Below are 20,072 nucleotides of genomic sequence, written 5' to 3' on the forward strand. Positions count from 1 at the left end.
TGCTATGATTGGAGGCACTGTCATGAGCCTGAACACCATCATCAACAGTTTCATGTGCATGCTCTGGTTTTAGAACGGTTTCACACCCAGGCCCTTGGTGATTGAACCTTTCGTGTTCACCTGTGTGACCTTCATGGTGTAAAAGCCATGTTTTTGCACCCGACACACAATCATCCATAGCATACATTTTAGCCTTAAACCATGTTTCATGCCTTTCACATTCATCAGGCGGCAATAAACCCAACAGAATGTCATGAATAGATTTCGCATCTTCACATAAACCAAGCAATTCACCAAGAGCATTTTGCACCTGCCTTTTACCATCATCATCATCATCATCATGCAACAGAAGACCATCAATTGTGTTTCTTGTGGAGCTTGCTTTATTTAGCTTAGATTTTCTGTCCTTTTGAAGCTTATCAATTTTGTCAGCAAGCCCCTTTGCAGTGAGTGTAACCACTAGGGCTGGGCGATAAAACGATGTCGAAAATTTTCACAAAAAAAACGGCCACGATAACGATGATAAATTTATGAGCTGTAATTTCGATAAAAAATATTTTCAGTGTTGCGTTCAAAACCCCTCAGAAACATGACCGCAGCTTAGCAAAGCAATGCTTATTGTGAATAACGTGTCGTTTTTGGGGGGTATTTGAAGGCAACACTGAGTGGAACCAATGGCATCAATGGAAAATAAACCATGTGATGCACGCGTTTGCGGAAGAATCCCTTCTGCTCAGAGCCTCGCAGTCGGCTGGCTGAGTTGAGTTGCTGTTACTAACCAGTTAGAGCCTGGCCTGGCAAGAGTAACATAAACAGATGGAATTGATTTGTACACGGGAGATAAAGCTGCAGCAGACAGTAGTTCTGGTTATGGGTAGCGGTAGCTGGCTGTCATGAATGCTATCAAATTAGCATCTACATCGCATTAGCTAACGCTAACGTTAGCTTACGCGCTAACGTTAATATCTTCATACTTGACAATCTTGCTAACGTTATGCTATCTGTTAGACCATCTATAGCAGCTATCCGAATAGCATTACACATCTATGGTTTAAACAGTCTTTGCTTCCTTTATCAAACCAACAGCAGCTAACTATAGCTGCATAATCAACACCTAGCCTTGGACCAAGACGTTCATTGCATTAATTTAATGCAATGAATGTAATTAATGCAATGAACGTAACGTTGCATTATGTTGTTTTAATGCAATACACACAACAGAATAAGCACACCAAAGACCAGTGGTATAAGGCAGTGGTTCTCAAATGGGGGTCCGCGGACCCCCAGGGGTCCGTGGCACTTTGCCAGGGGGTCCGCGAAAAGTTTTCAGGTAAAACATTTTTTTATTTTTTATTAAAAAAAAATGTTTTGTTTTTTTTATTAAAAAAAAATGCTACATGTTACTTATTCCTTCTGAAACTACTTCCTACATGGTGCTAGTCTATCAAAATATCTTGGCTGTCATTGATTGTGTTGCATAGTGGTTTTCTGTAGGCTACTGTTGACAAATTGTGATATTGCAAGTCGCTTTGGACAAAACAAAAGCGTCTGCTAAATGACGTAATGTAAATGTAATGTAATAAAAAAATATATATAGATATATATTTTTTTGCAAAATCTTCATAGTTCAACGAAAATAGTTTATGCTTTAAATCTAAAATGGTTCATGGATTACATTCTAATAACAAACCTATCAAATTAAAAGTCAAGCACGTTACCGTGGAAACAATTAAGCTTAGCCCAAAATCACAAATCAGAATGAGGGGGTCCCCGGTATATTTTCTATCTTGTAAGGGGTCCTTGGCTGAAAAACATTTGAGAACCTCTGGTATAAGGGAAAACAAGTAACAAGCATAGAACAATTATAATAAGATGAAAATGCAAATGGATCAAGTTACATTAACTCATTCACCGCCAATGACGTCTTTGACGTGTTATCAGAAATAGCCCTCCCCGCCAATGACGTGTTTGACGTGTTTTTGTTTTTATGAGTGCAGCGCATAGTTGAAACACTTACCCAGCCTGTGACATAGTTTCGGGTCCCTAACCTCAAAGTCAAGCCGACAGCACGTTATCAAACACATACCGCAGCTGTTGTTTGAAATTAGGAAGAAGGTGGAAAGGAAACGCGCTTCCTTGTTGCAGAGGAGAAACGCCATTGAAATGCCCCCTCGCCGCGCTGCAGAGCTGATCGACTTGCTGCACAGCAGCGGACATCGAAACCGCAGTAGTCAAACCCGTGACCAACATGATCGATCCTGGTCCCCGTTCCTATGTGCCAGCCCGAAAGAGACGAGACGGAGTCACAACTGTGTGGAGGAGGAGAAGCTGTTCTCCTCCTCCACACAGCCTCGCCACATAAATGGCTTTCACACAGAGAGAAAACGGGAGAAAGTAATCAAGAGATGTGTTTGATCATCGGAGGAATGAGGAAATGATCGATCAGTTTGCGAGGGCGGTGAGGACGTGTTGAATAGCCGAGGGGAAAACGGGAACGATCAAATAGCAGAGAGGATATGACAGGGAGACATGGACGAGGACGGGTGGACCAGAAGAAAACAAAATAAACACACAAACAGCTAACAAGGCAGAAGCGGCAGTCACAGCAGCCCGCTGTCCTTCTCAAGAGCTATTCAGTTGGTTCATGAAATCGCTGGGCTGCGTGCCCTCCAGTGTTGCTCCTGGCCAATCCCAGCGCCACAGGGCGTGGTTATTGCTTATCCTAAGTGGGGTTAGAAATCTAAAAGGGGGATCGTGTGTGTGTGTGTGTGTGTGTGTGTGTGTGTGTGTGTGTGTGTGTCTGTCTGTCTGTCTGTCTGTCTGTCTGTCTGTCGGTGTGTCTGTCTGTCTGTCTGTCTGTCTGTCTGTCTGTCTGTCTGTCTGTGTGTCTGTCTGTACACTCACTCACACTGAGCAAACTGTATTGTTGAATGTAAAAAAAGCACTTCATATATATATATATATATATATATATATATATATTTTTTTGTCATTTGTGTCATAATGAATAATATTTACATGTCTGATGTCAATACAGTTCAAAATAAAAGAATTGAGAGCGAGTTCTGCCTGATATTGTGTGCTGTGTACATAAATGCCATTTTCTGCAATTTCTTTTCTCACAGAGACTTTTTGGCTGAAAACAGGGTGTATATAAATGGCTATAAGTAGAGTACAGAACATGCTAAAAGCTCACTTTTTTTTTCCTGGTGAACCCAGACACGTACATCTTCATTTTGAGGTATTGCAAATCACTCTGGTGCTAATAGATAATTTACTGTGGGTCTTGAAAGATGACCAACAATTATGAAAATCTTTGGCCTGTGCTAAATATTGGCAGTCCTAAACTGGCGGTGAATGAGTTAAAAAGCCATAAGTGAATAGTATGGACAAACAGATGACTAAATAAAGGGTTATCATTTAATGACAACAATAGCCATTGAGCTGCATTGAGCCTCTCTCATGAGAATACTTTGAATTGAATTCAACTTAATTGTAACCGGTCAGAGATTAATAGAGTCGTATCTTATACATTCTATATCGCTCTGCATTGAATTTTAATTGTGCCCCTAAAATTCTTCATGGGCTTTTTATGTGCAATTAGTATTATTGATAAATTTATATCGTGATAAATATCGACATCGATCGATATAAGAAACCATATCGTGATAAAAAAAATTGCCATATCGCCCAGGCCTAGTAACCACCCGCTTTTCCCTTTGTGGCTCAACACCGCCAGTCACACTAGCACTAGGTTTACTAGCTTTGGCTCGCACACAAGTCCCGACAGCCCCTTCCGCGGGCGCGTTCACATCAGCCATGCTGACGCAGTAACGAGTCGGTCACGAAAAAGTCACAAGTTCACGCTCAACGAGCAAGTCAATTGAAAGTCTCGAAATGCCGACCGCAAAGGCAACCAATGCATTGGATTTTATATTCCCCCTGTGTGCACACATTAAATGGCCATTAGTGTAGCGCTACACATACATCCATACCAATGCGTTGGGCGCCGTTGGATGATGATGCTGGTTGGTACGATCGTGGTACGATCGGTACGATGCTCCATGCTAGCTTGGCACTAGCCCCGTAGCTCCTGCGTCCTCGCCCCCCATGGAATGGCTGCAGGCGTCCTCCCCCGTTGGCTAGTCCAGGCAGCTCCCAGCGGACAGCTCTCCTGGTCCTCCCCCGGGCCGACTGACGTCCTCCAATGTAGCTTCAAGTTTAATAACTTAGCCGATAAAAGTCCAAGCAACTATCGGCAGCATAACGTTAACTCGGCGCTGTCCCGACAGCTCTCCCAATCCTCTCGCGTACGTTACTAAACGGTAAATTAAACAAACAAAACAAAAGTTCTTACTTGTGCAAGGTTTTTGACTATTGTTAAAGGAGCCCAGTCTGATACTGTAGGCTACTGAGGTGCTTAGACCGCGGATGACCTGGCTGATGCGCTCGCTACAGCTGATGTAATACGATAACATTGCATTGAGTGCTGCATAAGAACAACGAAGAAGGCTTGTCCTTGATGTTCGGAACCCATCCATTTATTCCATAATCACCGATGTGAATACAGCAAAGTTATTCTCCACAGAAAGTAAAGGCAGAAACAGCGCACCAAACAAATGTTCCCGCTGCTGGTAGTGACACGGTCAAAAACCATTTGCCCTTCCGGGTCAAAACACCTAGTGAGCAGAGGTGAAGGCAGCACCTATATAAGATCACCTGAGCCCAGGTAACATGGCACAGCGACACCCCATGGACAAATAAAAATACGACAGCACAGAAACACATTTGGCACTTACAAACCTGGCTAAGCTAATAGTTAAGGTATTAATTGCTATGAAAGCAGGGCACACAATTAGCACCACGACTCACCAGCCAAATGCTGGTAATAAAATATAAATCTGCAAGTGGCTGGTAGGTAGATTTGATTCACTCACCACCAGCCAAAAACAAACAATGCTAATCCATTGAGTGGCTGCAACATTTGAACATTCACTTGACATTTGGCCGGTGGACGAAAAAGTTAACTTTGCACCATGTATGAAAGTTATGAATAGGCTAATAAAATATGTCCTAGGAACTTGAGGAATTCCAATGATAATATTGATGTATTTTTCATTGGTGTCAGGTTATTAATAAAATGATGGTGATGAGGATGGAGGGGCCCCCAGGGAATTTTTGCCTAGGGCCCCTACAGACTCTAGAATCGCCACTGTGTTTTGCTTCCCAGTAGCCCAGGGGTTCCCAACCTTTTTTGGCTCGTGACCCTACTTTGATGTGGCAAAAATCTAGGGACCCGCAACATTCAAATTCCGGTACACCATCGATAATGTCATCAGTGACATCATCAGTGATGTCACATAGTAGTATACAGAATTCTGACTTTAATCTGAGAATTCTGACTATAATCTGAGAATAAAGACTTTATTCTGAGAATTCTGACTATCTCAAAACTCAAACTTTTTTCTCAAAATTCTGACAGTAACTCGGAATTCTGACTTTAATCTCAGAATTCTGACTTTATTCTCACAATCCTGTTATAATCTCAAAGATTTTCATCTAAATAAAAACATAAAATTAAGAGTCACTCACAATGTTGATTGAGGATATGGTCCATTGATGGAAGCCTTTGCTGTATAGTGGCATTATGTGACATTAGTAATGTCACATAATGCAACACTGTTTGGATGTCACCTGCAATGACCACTCATTGCCACAGGTGTCTCCCTCAGTGCTGGTGATGGATGAAAACAGCGCCGACTGTCCCAGTGTGGCGATGAATGGACACGGATGGAGCTCCCTGTATGTAGCCTACTCTCCGGTTACAACTACAACAGGCTACAACAGGCATTGGCGTATGTTCTCCTACGACAGCATAGCATGCCACTTTTAGCCTTACATACACACCTATTACACATTTGTCTTGCTAAATATAAAGTGCTATAATATTGTAGACTTGGCTTGCTTTTTGTAGCTAGCCGCTACAAAACACAGCAGACAGAAGCGCCCACACCGACCTGACCCAAAACTCTCCAGCGCACTGTGTCAGACCCGGTCAGACCCCAAAAACTTCAGTCCCGCCCAGCTACCCCATTAGCCAATAGTGTTTTAGAGAAACGTGATGTACCTCTAGACTGACCAATCAGAAGCAGCCAAAGACGAGCAGTACCAGCAAGTTAGTTTGTCACACCTCGTGTGGAAATGTTTGACAGCACCAGTGTCACCGCTGCCATGGAAACGGGCTCTGTGTTATAGAGTCGACTCTTCATACAGCACGTTATTTCTCTGTTTGTCAACATGGAGCCAGGACTAACTGCTGCAGATAAAACCGTACCTGTGAAGATAACTGTTGTCCGTGGTAATAACTTGGTAAGCTTGTTTAGTTTTCAGAAGCGTTAAAACTGTCAGGGTTATGTTAAACTGTTAGCTAATAGCTAGCAGAAAGAGTCCGAGAGAACGTTACGTAGACCTTTAGGACTTGTGTCGTGTTGGTCTCAAGCGAGAGGGAAGGACTTGTCACAATCTTTATCTCCGCCAGGAGATCATGTTTTCGGCCGCGTCTGTCTGTACGTCTGTGCGTTCCTAGCCCCATAACGTGACGCCAGCTACTGTACTCCGAGATATTCTCGTACAGCAGTGGCGTCACACACAGTGTTAGAATCCTCAATAGGTGGACAAGGCTGTTCAAAAAGCTCTCCTACCCGTATCCGACCTCCGATTGCAGATCCGAAGATATGATCGCCAGCCTAGTGAAGCCAATAAGTTCGCCGGGGCGGTTAAATGATACTGCTGCACAGCCTGTGCCTTATTGAGGACTGGAGAAGCTTCCTAGTGCCGACAGGAACCTTGGGAGTTTGAGTATTTCATGACATGTTTTGTTTCCCAGGTGTGCTGGATTCGCGTTGATCACTGACAGCCGTCAGCCGCATGTGTTGTTTGCTCGCCGCGTGCAAGCGCTCCACCATGATAGTGAGATCAAACACACCCTGCTGTAAATTCAGTGCAGGCTGTGCAAAGACTGCTTCTAAACGGTTGTTTCACGCAGCAGTATCATTTAACCGCCCCGGCGAACTTACTGGCTTCACTAGGCTGGCGATCCTATCTTCGGATCTGCAATCGGAGGTCGGTTACGGGTAGGAGAGCTTTTTCAACAGCCTTGTCCACCTATTGAGGATTCTAACTCTGTGTGACGCCGACTGCTGTACGAGAATATCTCGGAGTACAGTAGCTGGCGTCACGTTATGGGGCTAGTGCGTTCCATATCTCGAGAACCGTTGGTGTTCAAACTGTGTGCTAAGGAGTAAGTGACGGAGTGCAGTTACCTGTTTCCATGCACTGAGTGCGCTGATGGGAACTCCACACAGTACACTGCAGAATTTCGTACAATTCGGCACAGCGCCACCTACTGGCAACAAAAAAAGTGATTTATCTTGAGAACCGTTCATCCGATTGACTTCAAACTTGATGAGTGTGCTGCTGGGAACTCAATGTATTGCACTGCTGAGTTTCTTGCAATTTGACAGCGCCACCTACTGGCAACACAAAAAGCTGTTTCTCTCGAGAAACATTCATCCGATTGACTTCAAACTTGGGTGTGCTGCTCGGACCCGGATGGAGTGCGGTGCAGCATTTCATGCAATTTGGACTTATGCATAGTCATAGTGCCACCTACTACTACCTACTACAACACAAAAAGCGGGTTACTGTATCTCGAGAACTATTCATCCGATCGACTTCAAACTTGCTGGGGGCGTTGCTGGGAACCCCAGAAATTTCAGTGGTAAACTTTGTGCAATTCAACCTATAACACCACAGCTTTCACGTACCTCCAGGACTGTGTCCGATCGACTTCTGTATGTCTGTGACTGTCCTTCGCGGATCTCGAGAACCGTTTGTCGGATCGACTTCAAACTTCCGGAATGCACTTAGGGGGACCTGACGGGAGTGCAGTGGGGGGTGGGGACGCCCACAGGGTGTTGAAAGGGGGGAAGGTTTGGGGGGAACGGGCACTGCACTAGTAATACATAAATAGAGACTGGTTATTTGGCCCAGTGTTATGAAAACATACACAGGCATACACTCAGTCAGACTGCCCTTGAGAAACCCCAATCCCACCTTTCTACGCGTAACCGCATCCCCTAATCAAAAAAACGAAACAATTATTCTAACACAAACGCACAATAAACAACTTGACAAAAACACATAAATACGTGGGTTACAACACATACAATAAACCCATCATGAATACATAAACAAAACACTAAAATAAAAGCAGACAATAACAATAACAATATATGATTTACAATAGCATCTCAGTATGACAACACTCACTAACACATTGCATTCAGACGATGTCTCGTCATACACATGGTCTATGGGTCAGCTTGGGGGAAAACGCGGTCCTGGCGCAGATCTGTTTTCTAGTTTCTAGTTTTCTAGTTTATTATGCGACAGGATCAGCAAAACACGGCGGACAACCACCACTTTACTAGTCTCGCTGGCCAGCCTCCCCTCCCTACCGGGAGAGGATTCTGGCACCGCAGGTCTCCATAGTGGGATTGCGATGGGCGGCGCTTAGCGGCAGTGCCCTTGGAAAATAGTTTCCAACAATCCAACTTGCCGTTTTCAGCGTGTAGCAACGAGCTAGCGTGTAGGTTTCTGCCGTTAGCTTGCTAGCTAGTTAGCATTAGCTGTTTTCACTGAGGCGGCAGGACACTATTTACAGTGAGCGACACACAGGGAGGAGGGAGCGGAAGCCGCTCTGATTGACATGGTCGGAGCCAATGACAGAGCTTGTAATAAGCCGGGAGCGGACATACGGCACGACCGGCAGACACTGAAACAGTCGCTCCAATGGAGAGCAGCTGTAGAGCAGGGGAGGGCTTATCCCAGTTGCCTGTTTCCGTGGCGCCAGACTCCTCTCACGGTAGGGAGGGGAGGCTGGCCATTATATCACTCCTCAACTTACAGGACAAACAAACATAATACCCCAATAAAAACAAAGAGGATCACTCAAGAGTTATAACCTACAAAGTCATAAAAAGATAGCTACTAGAATATATGCTCTCTAAATAAAAGTATACTACTATACAGTAGGCTACTGTATATTTACTCGCTTTATTCAGAGTTAGGATTTATGGCACTGAGAATTGCAATAGATGTTAAGTTTCCTCATCTCCTCTCCTCTCTCCTCCTCCCCTCTCCTCTCCCCCTCTTCTCTCTCACTTCCTCCTCTCCTCTTCTCTCTTCTGTCCTCTCTTCTCTCATCTTAACACACTCCTCTCTCCTCCTCTCTTCTCCTCTTCTCTCTCACTTCATTCTCTCTCTACTCCTCTCTCCTCTCCTCTCCTCTTCCCTCTCCTCTCTCCTCTCCTCTTCTCTCTCACTTCATTCTCTCTCTACTCTCTCCTCTCCTCTCCCCTCTCCTCTCCTCTCATCTGAACCTCTCCTCAGCGGGGCAACAGAGCAGACAGCCTGCAGAGCTTTGTGCGGGCTGAGTTGGATGGTGTGGTGCTGGGAGAGTCACGGCAGCAGGAGGCGTCTGTCGAGAGGAGCGTGGATTACCACTTTGCCTGCAGCTTCCTCTGTTCAGACGGCGTTCAGGCCCTCGACAATCTTGCCCACAAGCCTGTCATACGTAAGCAGAGTTGGGGTCCGTTACTCAAAAAAGTAATGTATTACACATTACACATTACTTTCAAAAAAAGTAATGCCTTACTTTACTTGATTACTCCCTGGAGAAAGTAATTTGTTACACTACTCGTTACATTACTTTTGCGTTACTCCGTAACATCGCCTGAGATGCATTGTCACGTAATTTGCCAGTTAACAATACAACATTAAACCTTACATATATGCCCATATATTAGCACAAATCTCTATCGTAATAAGGTAGGTTGCAAAACTCTTCCTGTCTGATGGTAGCTGTCCGTTCCCTGCCATCTGTAATATGTTTCTGAAAAATGGCGATTTCATTCTACTGTTGAAACTGGCAACATTTCCTCTACCATGTAGGAGGCAACAAGCCTGTTCATCTCTGATTTTGATACCTGGTGAAAAGCAAGCTTTTGCTGCTTGCTTGGGGTCGAGGCGGGCGACTCAGCTTGGCTCTGCAGGTCTCTCGCAACCAGCTTTGTGTTAGCATGTTTATAGAAGAAGTAGGCCAGCACTCAAAAATGTCCTTTGAGAAATTGAATACCGTAAGTCACCTGGGACTAGGGATGCAACGGTATGAGTTTTTGACGGTATGATAACCTTGGACAAAAATACCACGGTTTCACGGTATCGCGGTATTGCAGACCATTTGTGTTTTTACAATAGCCGAAATATTCCCATACAGCCGACGTCGTCTTTTTAGATGGGGGAAAGTTCAGGGGGGTCCTTGCGGCTCCTCTCTACTGTGCTCTAGTCTAGGTAGGCATGCAGCCAGGGGGAGGGGCCACGTAAGCTGCACTCTGCAAGCGACCTGGGCACTTTGTTTTGGGGAAACAGCTGATACTGTGGGGAAGGTATGACGGCAAATTTTAGTGGTTTTGATACCGCGACGTTTTCAAACCGCGGTATACCTTCAAACGGTATACCGCTGCATCCCTACCTGGGACGGCACACAACGAACGTTTCAGCGTCAAGCCTTCATCAGCGTTGTGTTGTGTAAGGCGGAAATGATGACTAAATACATACAGTCCGGAAGTACAATCAATAACTCAATGACATGACATGTATTTTGTAACAGTATTTTCATGTCCTTCTCTAACCCGTGGGCTTACACATGTACGCATTTCCTGTATAGACCTATATTAAATTATTGATTGTACTTCCGGACTGTATGTATTTAGTCGTCATTTCCGCCTGATACGGCTAACTGTTACTTGTCGTTACTTTACATGGCAGTAAAACGCCACTGAATGACCAAATTGATTTAACTTTTAACCATTTCGATTTCCACTTTCCATACGGACCCCCAGCATTGGTTAGTTGTTAACGTCGTGACTATATTCATAACGTTATAATGTACTCCGGTTTGCGGTTTATAATTGAGGGTTGAATACAGCCGTGCTGTCACTCTGGCTGTATTCAGACCCGAGTTATAAACTGGAAACCGGAGTACGTTATAAACGTTATAAATATAGTCACGTTATAAACAACTAACCAATGCTGGGGGTCCGTATGGAAAGTGGAAATCGAAATGGTTAAAAGTTAAATCAATTTGGTCATTCAGTGGCGTTTTACTGCCATTTAAAGTAACGACAAGTAACAGTTAGCCGCTAACATTAGCCACACTACAGCCGATTACCCATCAGCGCAGCGTCATTTGACGTCACCACACTCTTCTAAACAGGTCGCGTGCCGCATTCCAGTGGGCATTCCCATGCTTTCACATGGACGCGCATCGCTACGACCGGGTGTAGTGTTCAGACGTAAGCCCTGTTGGTGCAACAGGCATAAGTGCACTCTGAAGACTGGTGGTCTTAACCGACGTAGGAGCCACGTCCACAGCCACGGCGCCTTCTGTCTCCACTCTCACTTCCTTGTGGGAGAGGCCAAGGTGAATCTCGTCCACACACATACCTAACATATTGTAGCTTTAACTCGGACCATTAGAACTACACTTCCTTTTTGAACTTTCTAAGTGACTGTGTATGTGAGCACGGGCTGTGTGCACCGAGCTGTGTGGACCAGATTTAGGCTAGGCCCCTCCCCCCCGGTTTGAACGCACAGGGAAATGAGTAGGGCTTCCCAGAGTCTGAACTGGGTGCGCTCGTTTAATGCCGCCCGGGCGTCCCCCGCGCGTGAGAAGTCAGTTGTTTTGTTGTTTTGTTGTTGTTGTTGTGTGTCAAGTGGACTTGGTATTTTTTATTATTAAAACGGCAAAAATGTTATTCGAACAGATAATTATTACGATGATCCGATGTAGAAGGCTCAGAGGTCGATGGGGGGTCGGCCCATCACGATGGTCGATGCCATCGTCCATCGTGCCAACCCTAGTATGTATCTATGTATGGTTAATGTGACTTGTCTTATGTATGTATGTATGTATGTATGTATATATTATATGGTTAATGTGACTGTCTTCTTATGTATGTATGTATGTATGTATGTATCTATCAGTGGGCAACAGAATTAGGGAATGTATGAGGCCAGTCCTGAAATTCCATCAATTCGAAAGTCCGCAGGGGGGCGCACGTCAGGTCCGGAAGTGACGACACGTACATTGGCTCCAATGTAAAAATGAGCCGACTTCTCTCTCGTTCTGTGTCTTAAATAAACATTTTCCGAATGATCTTATGGTCTGAATAAACAATTTCAAGTCTTTTTCATGCTCTCCTGGGCTCCGTTTTCTAAATTATGGTCCCATTTCGAGTAAAAGAGCCGATAAAAATTGTAACTTTGGGGGCGGGATTTTCCTTGATTGACACCAGCCACAGGAAACCAGATGATCCCAAACAGTTGCCAAGGCAGGCTAGCTAGCTAGCTAGCAACGTAGCCAGAGATTAAAAGTAAAATACCAATAACAGCGTTACCTTTATGATCTTTTAATGATTTTAGTAGACACACGTAACAGTATAGATCCCCGTTATGAGGTCTGTTGATCAAAAGAACACCTAAACGCTATATCGAAATCGGGTTTTAGTGGACGGGCAGCGACCATACAAGTTGGGGCTTCAGAGCTGATCTGCGGCTAACTATCTAGCAACGTAGCCAGAGATTAAAAGTAAAGGTCTGTTGATCAAAAGAACACCTAACGCTATATCGTTATGTAATGTGACTTGTGACATTATCACATTTCAATAAATATAACGTTTTTGCACATTTGAATGCTGCTGGTCGTTTGTTTAATGCTGTATATATTGGACATTTAAAGCTGATACACAATTGTGTTGAGGTAATTCCGCAAAGCTCAGTTAAAAATATAACGTGTAACACCAATGGAAGGATGGGTAGCATTAGCTAACGTCATCCAGGCTATAAACGTAAGGCTATTATAAAGTTATGAAACGCTGATTCAGACGTTACAATAATATGACATAATATGAGCCAGTTAGCCTAGCTAGAGAGAGTAATTTCAGACCACCAGATATCACCATATTTCATTTCAATAAATATAAAGCATTCGTTGATTGAAGCAGACTCAGACTGCTGGTCGGTTAAGTTTCTCCGTCGTCCTGTCCTCTGGTCCAATCTTCGGTTTGTGTTCACTCGACATCAACAATCTTATACATGATAATATACAACAAGGCTATCTTTGTTAAAAGCATTAAAACAAGCAAATATAACAATATTCTCCGGTCACTGGCAGATACTAGCTACAATTGTTCAAAGCAAATCTCTCATGTCAGCATTTGGCTTGTGTGTTATTGCAATTTCCTATGTTGAAACAACTGATCAGCAGTAACGTGTAGTTTAGCGTTAATCTCAGGAGAACAGAATATTATAGCTTTGATCTTCACAAATCATGATCCTCTGTTGTGTAGTTTAGCGTTAATCTCAGGAGAACAGAATAGTATAGCTTTGATCTTCACAAATCATGATCCTCTGTTGTGTAGTTTAGCGTTAATCTCAGGAGAACAGAATATTATAGCTTTGATCTTCACAAATCATGATCCTCTGTTGTGTGTGTCCCATCTGGTACTGGACGGCGGCTACCCCTGGAAGAAACGAATTAGACACTGTTAATCACTGTATAACGTTAACGTTTGCTTACCCAACACTACGTGCGATTGGTAAATACTGTAAATGCAGAGGTGGATAAACTATCCAGAGGAGTTGAACCCCCTTGTTCCCCCTCATCTAACGTTAGCTAGATATATAACGCTATAGCTGGTAGATCATATGAGTATGCTTTGAGTCTGCCTCATCTCAAAGAGGTAACCTAGGTAAACAGAACTGCGTTTGTTTTCTGTCTACGTCCGAATCTGTGCAGCATGCAATACTGTTTAACGTTGTATAACGTTAACTTATGCTACTCTAGTCTAACGTCCTCCTGTAATGACAAATGGACATGTAGCTAGCGTTAATGTCATGCTATGCAATTAGCGTTAAGTTAGAAAATAAGATTAAGAGTGGCTGAGGGGAGACCAGTCCTCTTAGAGTCTCTATGGCTAGATGTTGAAGCCGCTCAGTGTGATTGTCCGCTCAGAAACCTGTTATTTCTTAGAAACCTTGCTTCAGTAAAAAGCCTGTGTAAAAACCCAATTGTTATTAATACTCTAAAGCAGGGGTGTCAGACTCATATTAGGTAGAGGGCCGGATTTGTTCAACTGAGACCTCATGGGGGCCGGATTTTTTTTTTTACTAAAAATCAATTTGACTCATTTACCCATTTACTTCACAAAAGAAATACTGCTCTTTCCATTTCTCTTGAAACTGCCTGCATTCCGTGTCAACCTTTCTCTTTTTCGACAGCATCTTGTTCAGGGGTGGACTGGGATCATAATTCAGGCCGGGCATTAGATACCAAGCAGGCCAGGCCGATACGGGCCGACGCGCGTGCCGGCGTCGAAAAATTTGGGCCGTTTAAAGCTCAATTTGGGCCGTTTAAAGCTCAATTTGGGCCGTTTGAAGCCAGATTTGGGCCATTTGAAGCCCAATTTGGGTCGTTTAAAGCCAGATTTGGGCCGTTTGAAGCCCAATTTGGGCCGTTTGAAGCCCAATTTGGGCCGTTTGAAGCCCAATTTGGGCCAAGTCCAAGTTTACAATGAGATGCACCCACTTTAACCCTGAATAAAGTAATAAAACCACTAGTAAACCAGTAGGCGGCGCCTGGCCTGCTGTTCAGTGAGTGGCCTGACTGTGGCCAGGCCAGGCCACCGGGCATTTGCCCGACGTGCCGGATTATGCAGTCCGCGCCTGATCTTGTTGATTCTTTTGTTTTTTGGTAGGTAGCTGAATGCGCGATTCAATTCCAACGTGGCATCATGGCGGCTTTGTTTACACCTGATGACCTACTGACATACTTCCTTGTAGTGCAGGTTAATTAACTTATGAATGAACTCTTAGCTTGCTTATTAGCCCCACGTAGTTCATGATAATGGGGTGCGAATTTAATAATAATAATAATAATATATATATATATATATATATTTTTTTAATATTCCAAAACATCTCGCGGGCCGGATGAAACCTGCCCGCAGGCGGGATCCGGCCCGCGGGCCGTATCTCTGACATCCCTGCTCTAAAGGCATGGAAATTGGTTAGATCGATGGAGGGCCGAACCAAACTAACATCACCTCTTACTTCAATTCAGGGGAACCCTGACTTCCCTCCAGGTCTTAGTGACCTTGGTTTTAACATTTGGAAGGATAGGGGGCTACTAGTTTTAGGGGATTTATTTGATGGCCCTATCCTGATGTCCTTTAACCAGTTACAGCAAAAATATAATTTGTCACACCAAAATTTCTTTCGGTTTCTGCAGGTGAGGGACTTCATACTCCGGCGTACAACATTAACAACAAATATAGAAGCCTCTGAGGTCGAAAGGGTACTCTCACTTGGTCCAAGTAAAGGTTTTATTGGTTTTCTTTATAGCTTATTAAGGTCTACCTCTACTCTGAACACCCTGGCCACCAAGCAGATATGGGAGAGGGACCTTGAGGTGGAGATTGATGACGAGGACTGGTGTGATATATTTGATAATGCCAAAAGAATCTCTGTGCAACAGACTGTGGTCGATGCAGCTAAGAATTATACATAGATTGCAAATATCACCCAGCCTTCGTCATAAAATGAATGCTAGCCTGTCTCCCCTCTGCCTTAAGTGTAAGATAGAGGTCGGAGATTACACTCACTGCATATGGTCATGTCCTAAGATAGAACGATACTGGTCAGACATAGTGCAGCAGTTGAGTGTCATCTTTGGTGTGGAGTTGGACCCAGACCCTGTCAGCCTTATTCTTGGTCTTCCCCATAAGAAACTCGTTTATAAACATCACAAACAGCTATTTAATTTATTAACTTTTGCTGCTAGAAAAAATATTCTTTTATTTTGGATTAAAGACAAACCTCCAACAAAGAGGAACTGGCACCAGATAATTATGCAGCTTATGCCTTTGGAGTTCATGACATGTATGCTACACTCAACAACCGATGTCTTTTATAAAGTGTGGGAGCCCTACCTGAAATATATCGACCCTAACCTAGCAGAGACACTGACTATTGGATACCTCAACCGAAGTGATACTGCCACCTGAGCACTGCCTTTTGCCTTGTACATCTAATTTAATTTATTTTATCGTATTATCATTCATCTGTCCATCCTTTTCTTTATTGTTGTCCACATCTATGTCTTTGTGAAGTGTTTAAGCTGCCCTGTCTTTTTGTTTTTGTTTTTTTTGTCTTTGTCTTTGTCGTTGTCCTGTCTTGTAAAATTTAAAATTGAATAAAAATATTATTGAAAAAAAAAGAAACAAAATAAGATTACCTCGATTTTGTGGAAGATGCAAGCGGCAGGCTGGTGATGCCGCGCGAGGTCTGGAGGAAATAATACTCTGTTTTTTCTTCGGGCTACTGTATTCACTATGAGAGCAATGGAGCAAGGCTAGCAATAGCAATTAAGTTAGCAACATTTGTTAGCCAAGCTAACGGCTAGCAGGGAAAACAAGATGAACAAGATGGATGCCGTGGCGGAGGAAACCCTCCCCCGAGTCCCGTCCATTGCCCTTTCCTGTTTTCCCGGCTCCAGGTTTGAACAGATTTCCCACAATGCAACAGGAAAATCCATTCATCCAATCAAACGAAATCAAACAATATCGGGAAATGAGCTTAATTTTGCTGTGTCAAAAACATATAGCTAAGGTGGTCCATATATTTACTGTCAATGGTATGTATGTATGTATGTATGTATGGTTAATGTGACTTGTCTTCTTATGTATGTATGTATGTATGTAAGGGTTAATGCACGACGAGGTGTTGCGGAGGCAACCATCCTCGGCTTCACCTCGGACGGTTCACGCCTCCACGTCGTCCCTTAAAAAGTGATAATGGACACCTCAAAGTGCATTAACCCGCTTATACCATGGTCACTTGCCAAAGAAACAAAACAAGACCATTCATTTATATTTCCATGGATTTTGCAATCAAAATCTAGTTTTCATAACCTTGAATATGAGTTGAGAACCGGCGAGACAAAATAGTCCCCTCAAGATTAGGCTATCATTGGATAAAATGGCTGCTTAGTTTCTACACCTGGCACAATTCTAGAATCAAGCTAACTAATAATTTGGCCAATTGTAGCCTATGTAACAACATACAAAATAAAACGTCAATGTCTAAGAATGCAACGCCATGTAACTGGGTCGTTTAAACTCGCATTCCAGGGAATTGCGTTTACGTCTGCGGGTCTTATAAGACGTAAATGGCGCGAGGCAGGAGTGAAAACTATCTGCTTTCAGTATGTTGGAGTCCAGGTATGTTTTGTACAAGGACGTCTCTCAGTGTGTTGCTGTTAACTCCCCATTTCGTTGTTTTGTTTTTGTTGATCTCGTCTTTTTCCTCTTTGACTTGATTTGTATCAGTGATAAGAGGCAGCGCACGCTCTCCCAGAGCACCTGGCTGCTGTTTGCTGCAAGTTGTGAACAGAGGGTTTGACAGTTGACAGCTGAGAGCCCGGCTTCTGTCAGCTGACCAGAACAGAGCCGGCTTCTCTCAGGAGAGGGAGGAGAGGGAATCTCCAAAACGAAAATCAAAATTGTAAATAAGAGTTATTTTTGATAAACTGAGCACACGGGTGATTTAAATACCGTAAATTCCGGACTATAAGCCGCGGCTTTTTTCCCGTTTTTTGGCCTTTTTTGGCCCCTGCGGCTTATATAACGGTGCGGCTTATCTATGGATTTTTTCCAAAAAAAAAAAAAAAATCTCTCTTTTTTAGCACTCTTTCTAACTATAAATCCACTTCTGTTTTAATTTCCTCTCTTGCCCTCTTTTAACAACATAACATAACATAACATAACATAACACAACACAGGTAAGCAGAAAGAAAAAGACGAAGCAATCACCGCCATGAATGAGGAAATGACTCACCTGCTGGAGGCTGGAGATACACGGCTTGGGCTAAACTTTTACTCCGTGAAACACTATCGATTAAGTCCGACATCGCTCAGAGGTTTGAGCAGCTTGAAAACAAGTTTGAAAACGTGCAGAAGTCCATCCACTCACTCACTAAAGAAAATAATGCAACCGTGAACAGAGTTTCTAATGCGGAAAAGCGCATCAGCGCACTGGAGGACAAAAACAACACAGTGAGTCCGAAAGTGGATAAAATGCAAAAACATCGAAACGCTGCACACGCAGGTTGATGACTTAATCAGCAGGAGTAAAAGAAATAACATTCGCCTGATCAATGTAAAAGAGGGAGCTGAGATTGGTGACATGGACGCTTTCGTGGCAAAATCCTGTGTTACATCCTGGACCTGAAGGAAGGCGAGAAACCACCAGAGGTGGACAGGGCACACCGGGCGCCTCGGCCACGTCCAGACCCCGGCCTGCCACCGAGGGCCATCTTCATCTGCCTACTCCGCTGGCCCGACCGTCAACTCATCCTCCAGGCTGCGGGGAAGAAGCCCCTCACCTGGGAGGGTACGCGCTTTTTCGTCCGGCAGGACCTCTCCGCGTTGGTGCAACAGAAACGCGCAACATACAACAGCATCATCGAAAAGGTTAAAGTCAATGGATATCGCTTTGGCGTACTGTACCCAGCGAGACTCGTCATAACCATTGATGGACAGCGGCGGAACAAGAGCTCAAAGTGAAACTGCCGAATATCTTTTGAGTTGGACTGGTCAATAGTACTGTGAGTAACTAAAATAAAAAAATAAAAAACGGAATTCTCTCTTCTTTAGCACTCTTTCTAACTATAAATCCACTTCTGTTTTAATTTCCTCTCTTGCCCTCTTTTCACCACACCGCGGACACTGTGTGCACTGTAAAAAAAACAAAAAATACCATTAAAACACCCGCGGCTTATAGTCCGGTGCGGCTTATATAAGAAAAAAATAGTCAACTTTGAAGGTGCGGCTTATACACCGGTGCGCCTTATAGTCCGGAATTTACGGTAGTTACTTTGACCGACTAATTTTTTTTCTCAACTTCCAAAAGTGTCATATTAACCCTTAACGGGGGTATAGAGCTCAAACTGCTCTCTTGATAACACTTTTGAAACTATGGCGCATTGATATGAATGGTGAACAGACCATTTGGCTGAATGACTTTACCAACTGTACATTATCACTTTTTAATGGACACCCTGCAGCCAATCAGAATCGAGTATTCACCCAGACCATGGTATATGTATGTATGTATGTATGTATGTATGTATGTATGTATGTATGTATGTATGTATGTATTATATGGTTAATGTGACTGTCTTCTTATGTATGTATATGTATGTATGTATGTATGTATGTATGTACGTATGTATGTATATATTATATGGTTAATGTGACTGTCTTCTTATGTATGTGTATGACTGGTCCTGTCTTCAGTGACTCTGACAGAGATACTGCCCAAGGAGAAGAAACACAAGGAAGAGAAGATGGCCGTGTTGGGCCAAGCTGCTGTCGACCTGCTGCCTCTGCTGCATGGTAAGACAACGCACACGCACACACACACACACACACACACACACACACACACACACACACACACACACACACACACACACACACACACACACACACACACACACACAGACAGTGCTGACTCCAAATGTCCGGACTTCACCAACTTGAGTGCTGAGGGCTCCATCAGTCCACAAGGGGCCTCAAGCGGAATTCCTCCACATGGGGGGCAGACTTCATCACATTTGACTGATTTAATTACCCACAATCGATTGCAATACGGACATGATGAATGAAATAACTTATTAGGGGTTCAAGCTGGCCTGGGCCTAGCAGTTGGTTGGTAGCTTGTTAGCCAGCTAGCTAGCCTGCGAGCTCCACTAACTACTGCTAAATTCAATCGATCCTGCGGCACAGCGGCAGTGTGATTTGTCTTTAATCTAGACCAGGGATACTCAATTTGCTTTGCCCAGGGGCCACTTTTGCAAAATGACAGGAGGCCAGGGGCCAATTAATAAA

The 20,072-nt window shown here is 43.8% G+C and overlaps 1 protein-coding gene across 1 annotated transcript in view; it reads left to right on the plus strand.

Moving 5' to 3' along the window:
• Window positions 1-7,919: 7,919 nt before the first annotated feature.
• Window positions 7,920-20,072, plus strand: part of LOC310789804 (cilia- and flagella-associated protein 70-like) — a gene marked incomplete at its 5' end in the record, with an annotated part of 125,897 nt that continues 113,744 nt past the window's right edge. Inside the window, 3 exons of the mRNA XM_083651483.1 lie at window positions 7,920-7,991; window positions 9,454-9,637; window positions 19,479-19,577. Coding sequence (XP_083507609.1) covers window positions 7,920-7,991; window positions 9,454-9,637; window positions 19,479-19,577 — 355 coding nt within the window. The remainder of the gene's footprint in view (window positions 7,992-9,453; window positions 9,638-19,478; window positions 19,578-20,072) is intronic.

Source organism: Poromitra crassiceps (genome assembly GCF_964638095.1).
Source record: "Poromitra crassiceps genome assembly, chromosome: 1".
Lineage (NCBI taxonomy): Eukaryota > Metazoa > Chordata > Actinopteri > Beryciformes > Melamphaidae > Poromitra > Poromitra crassiceps.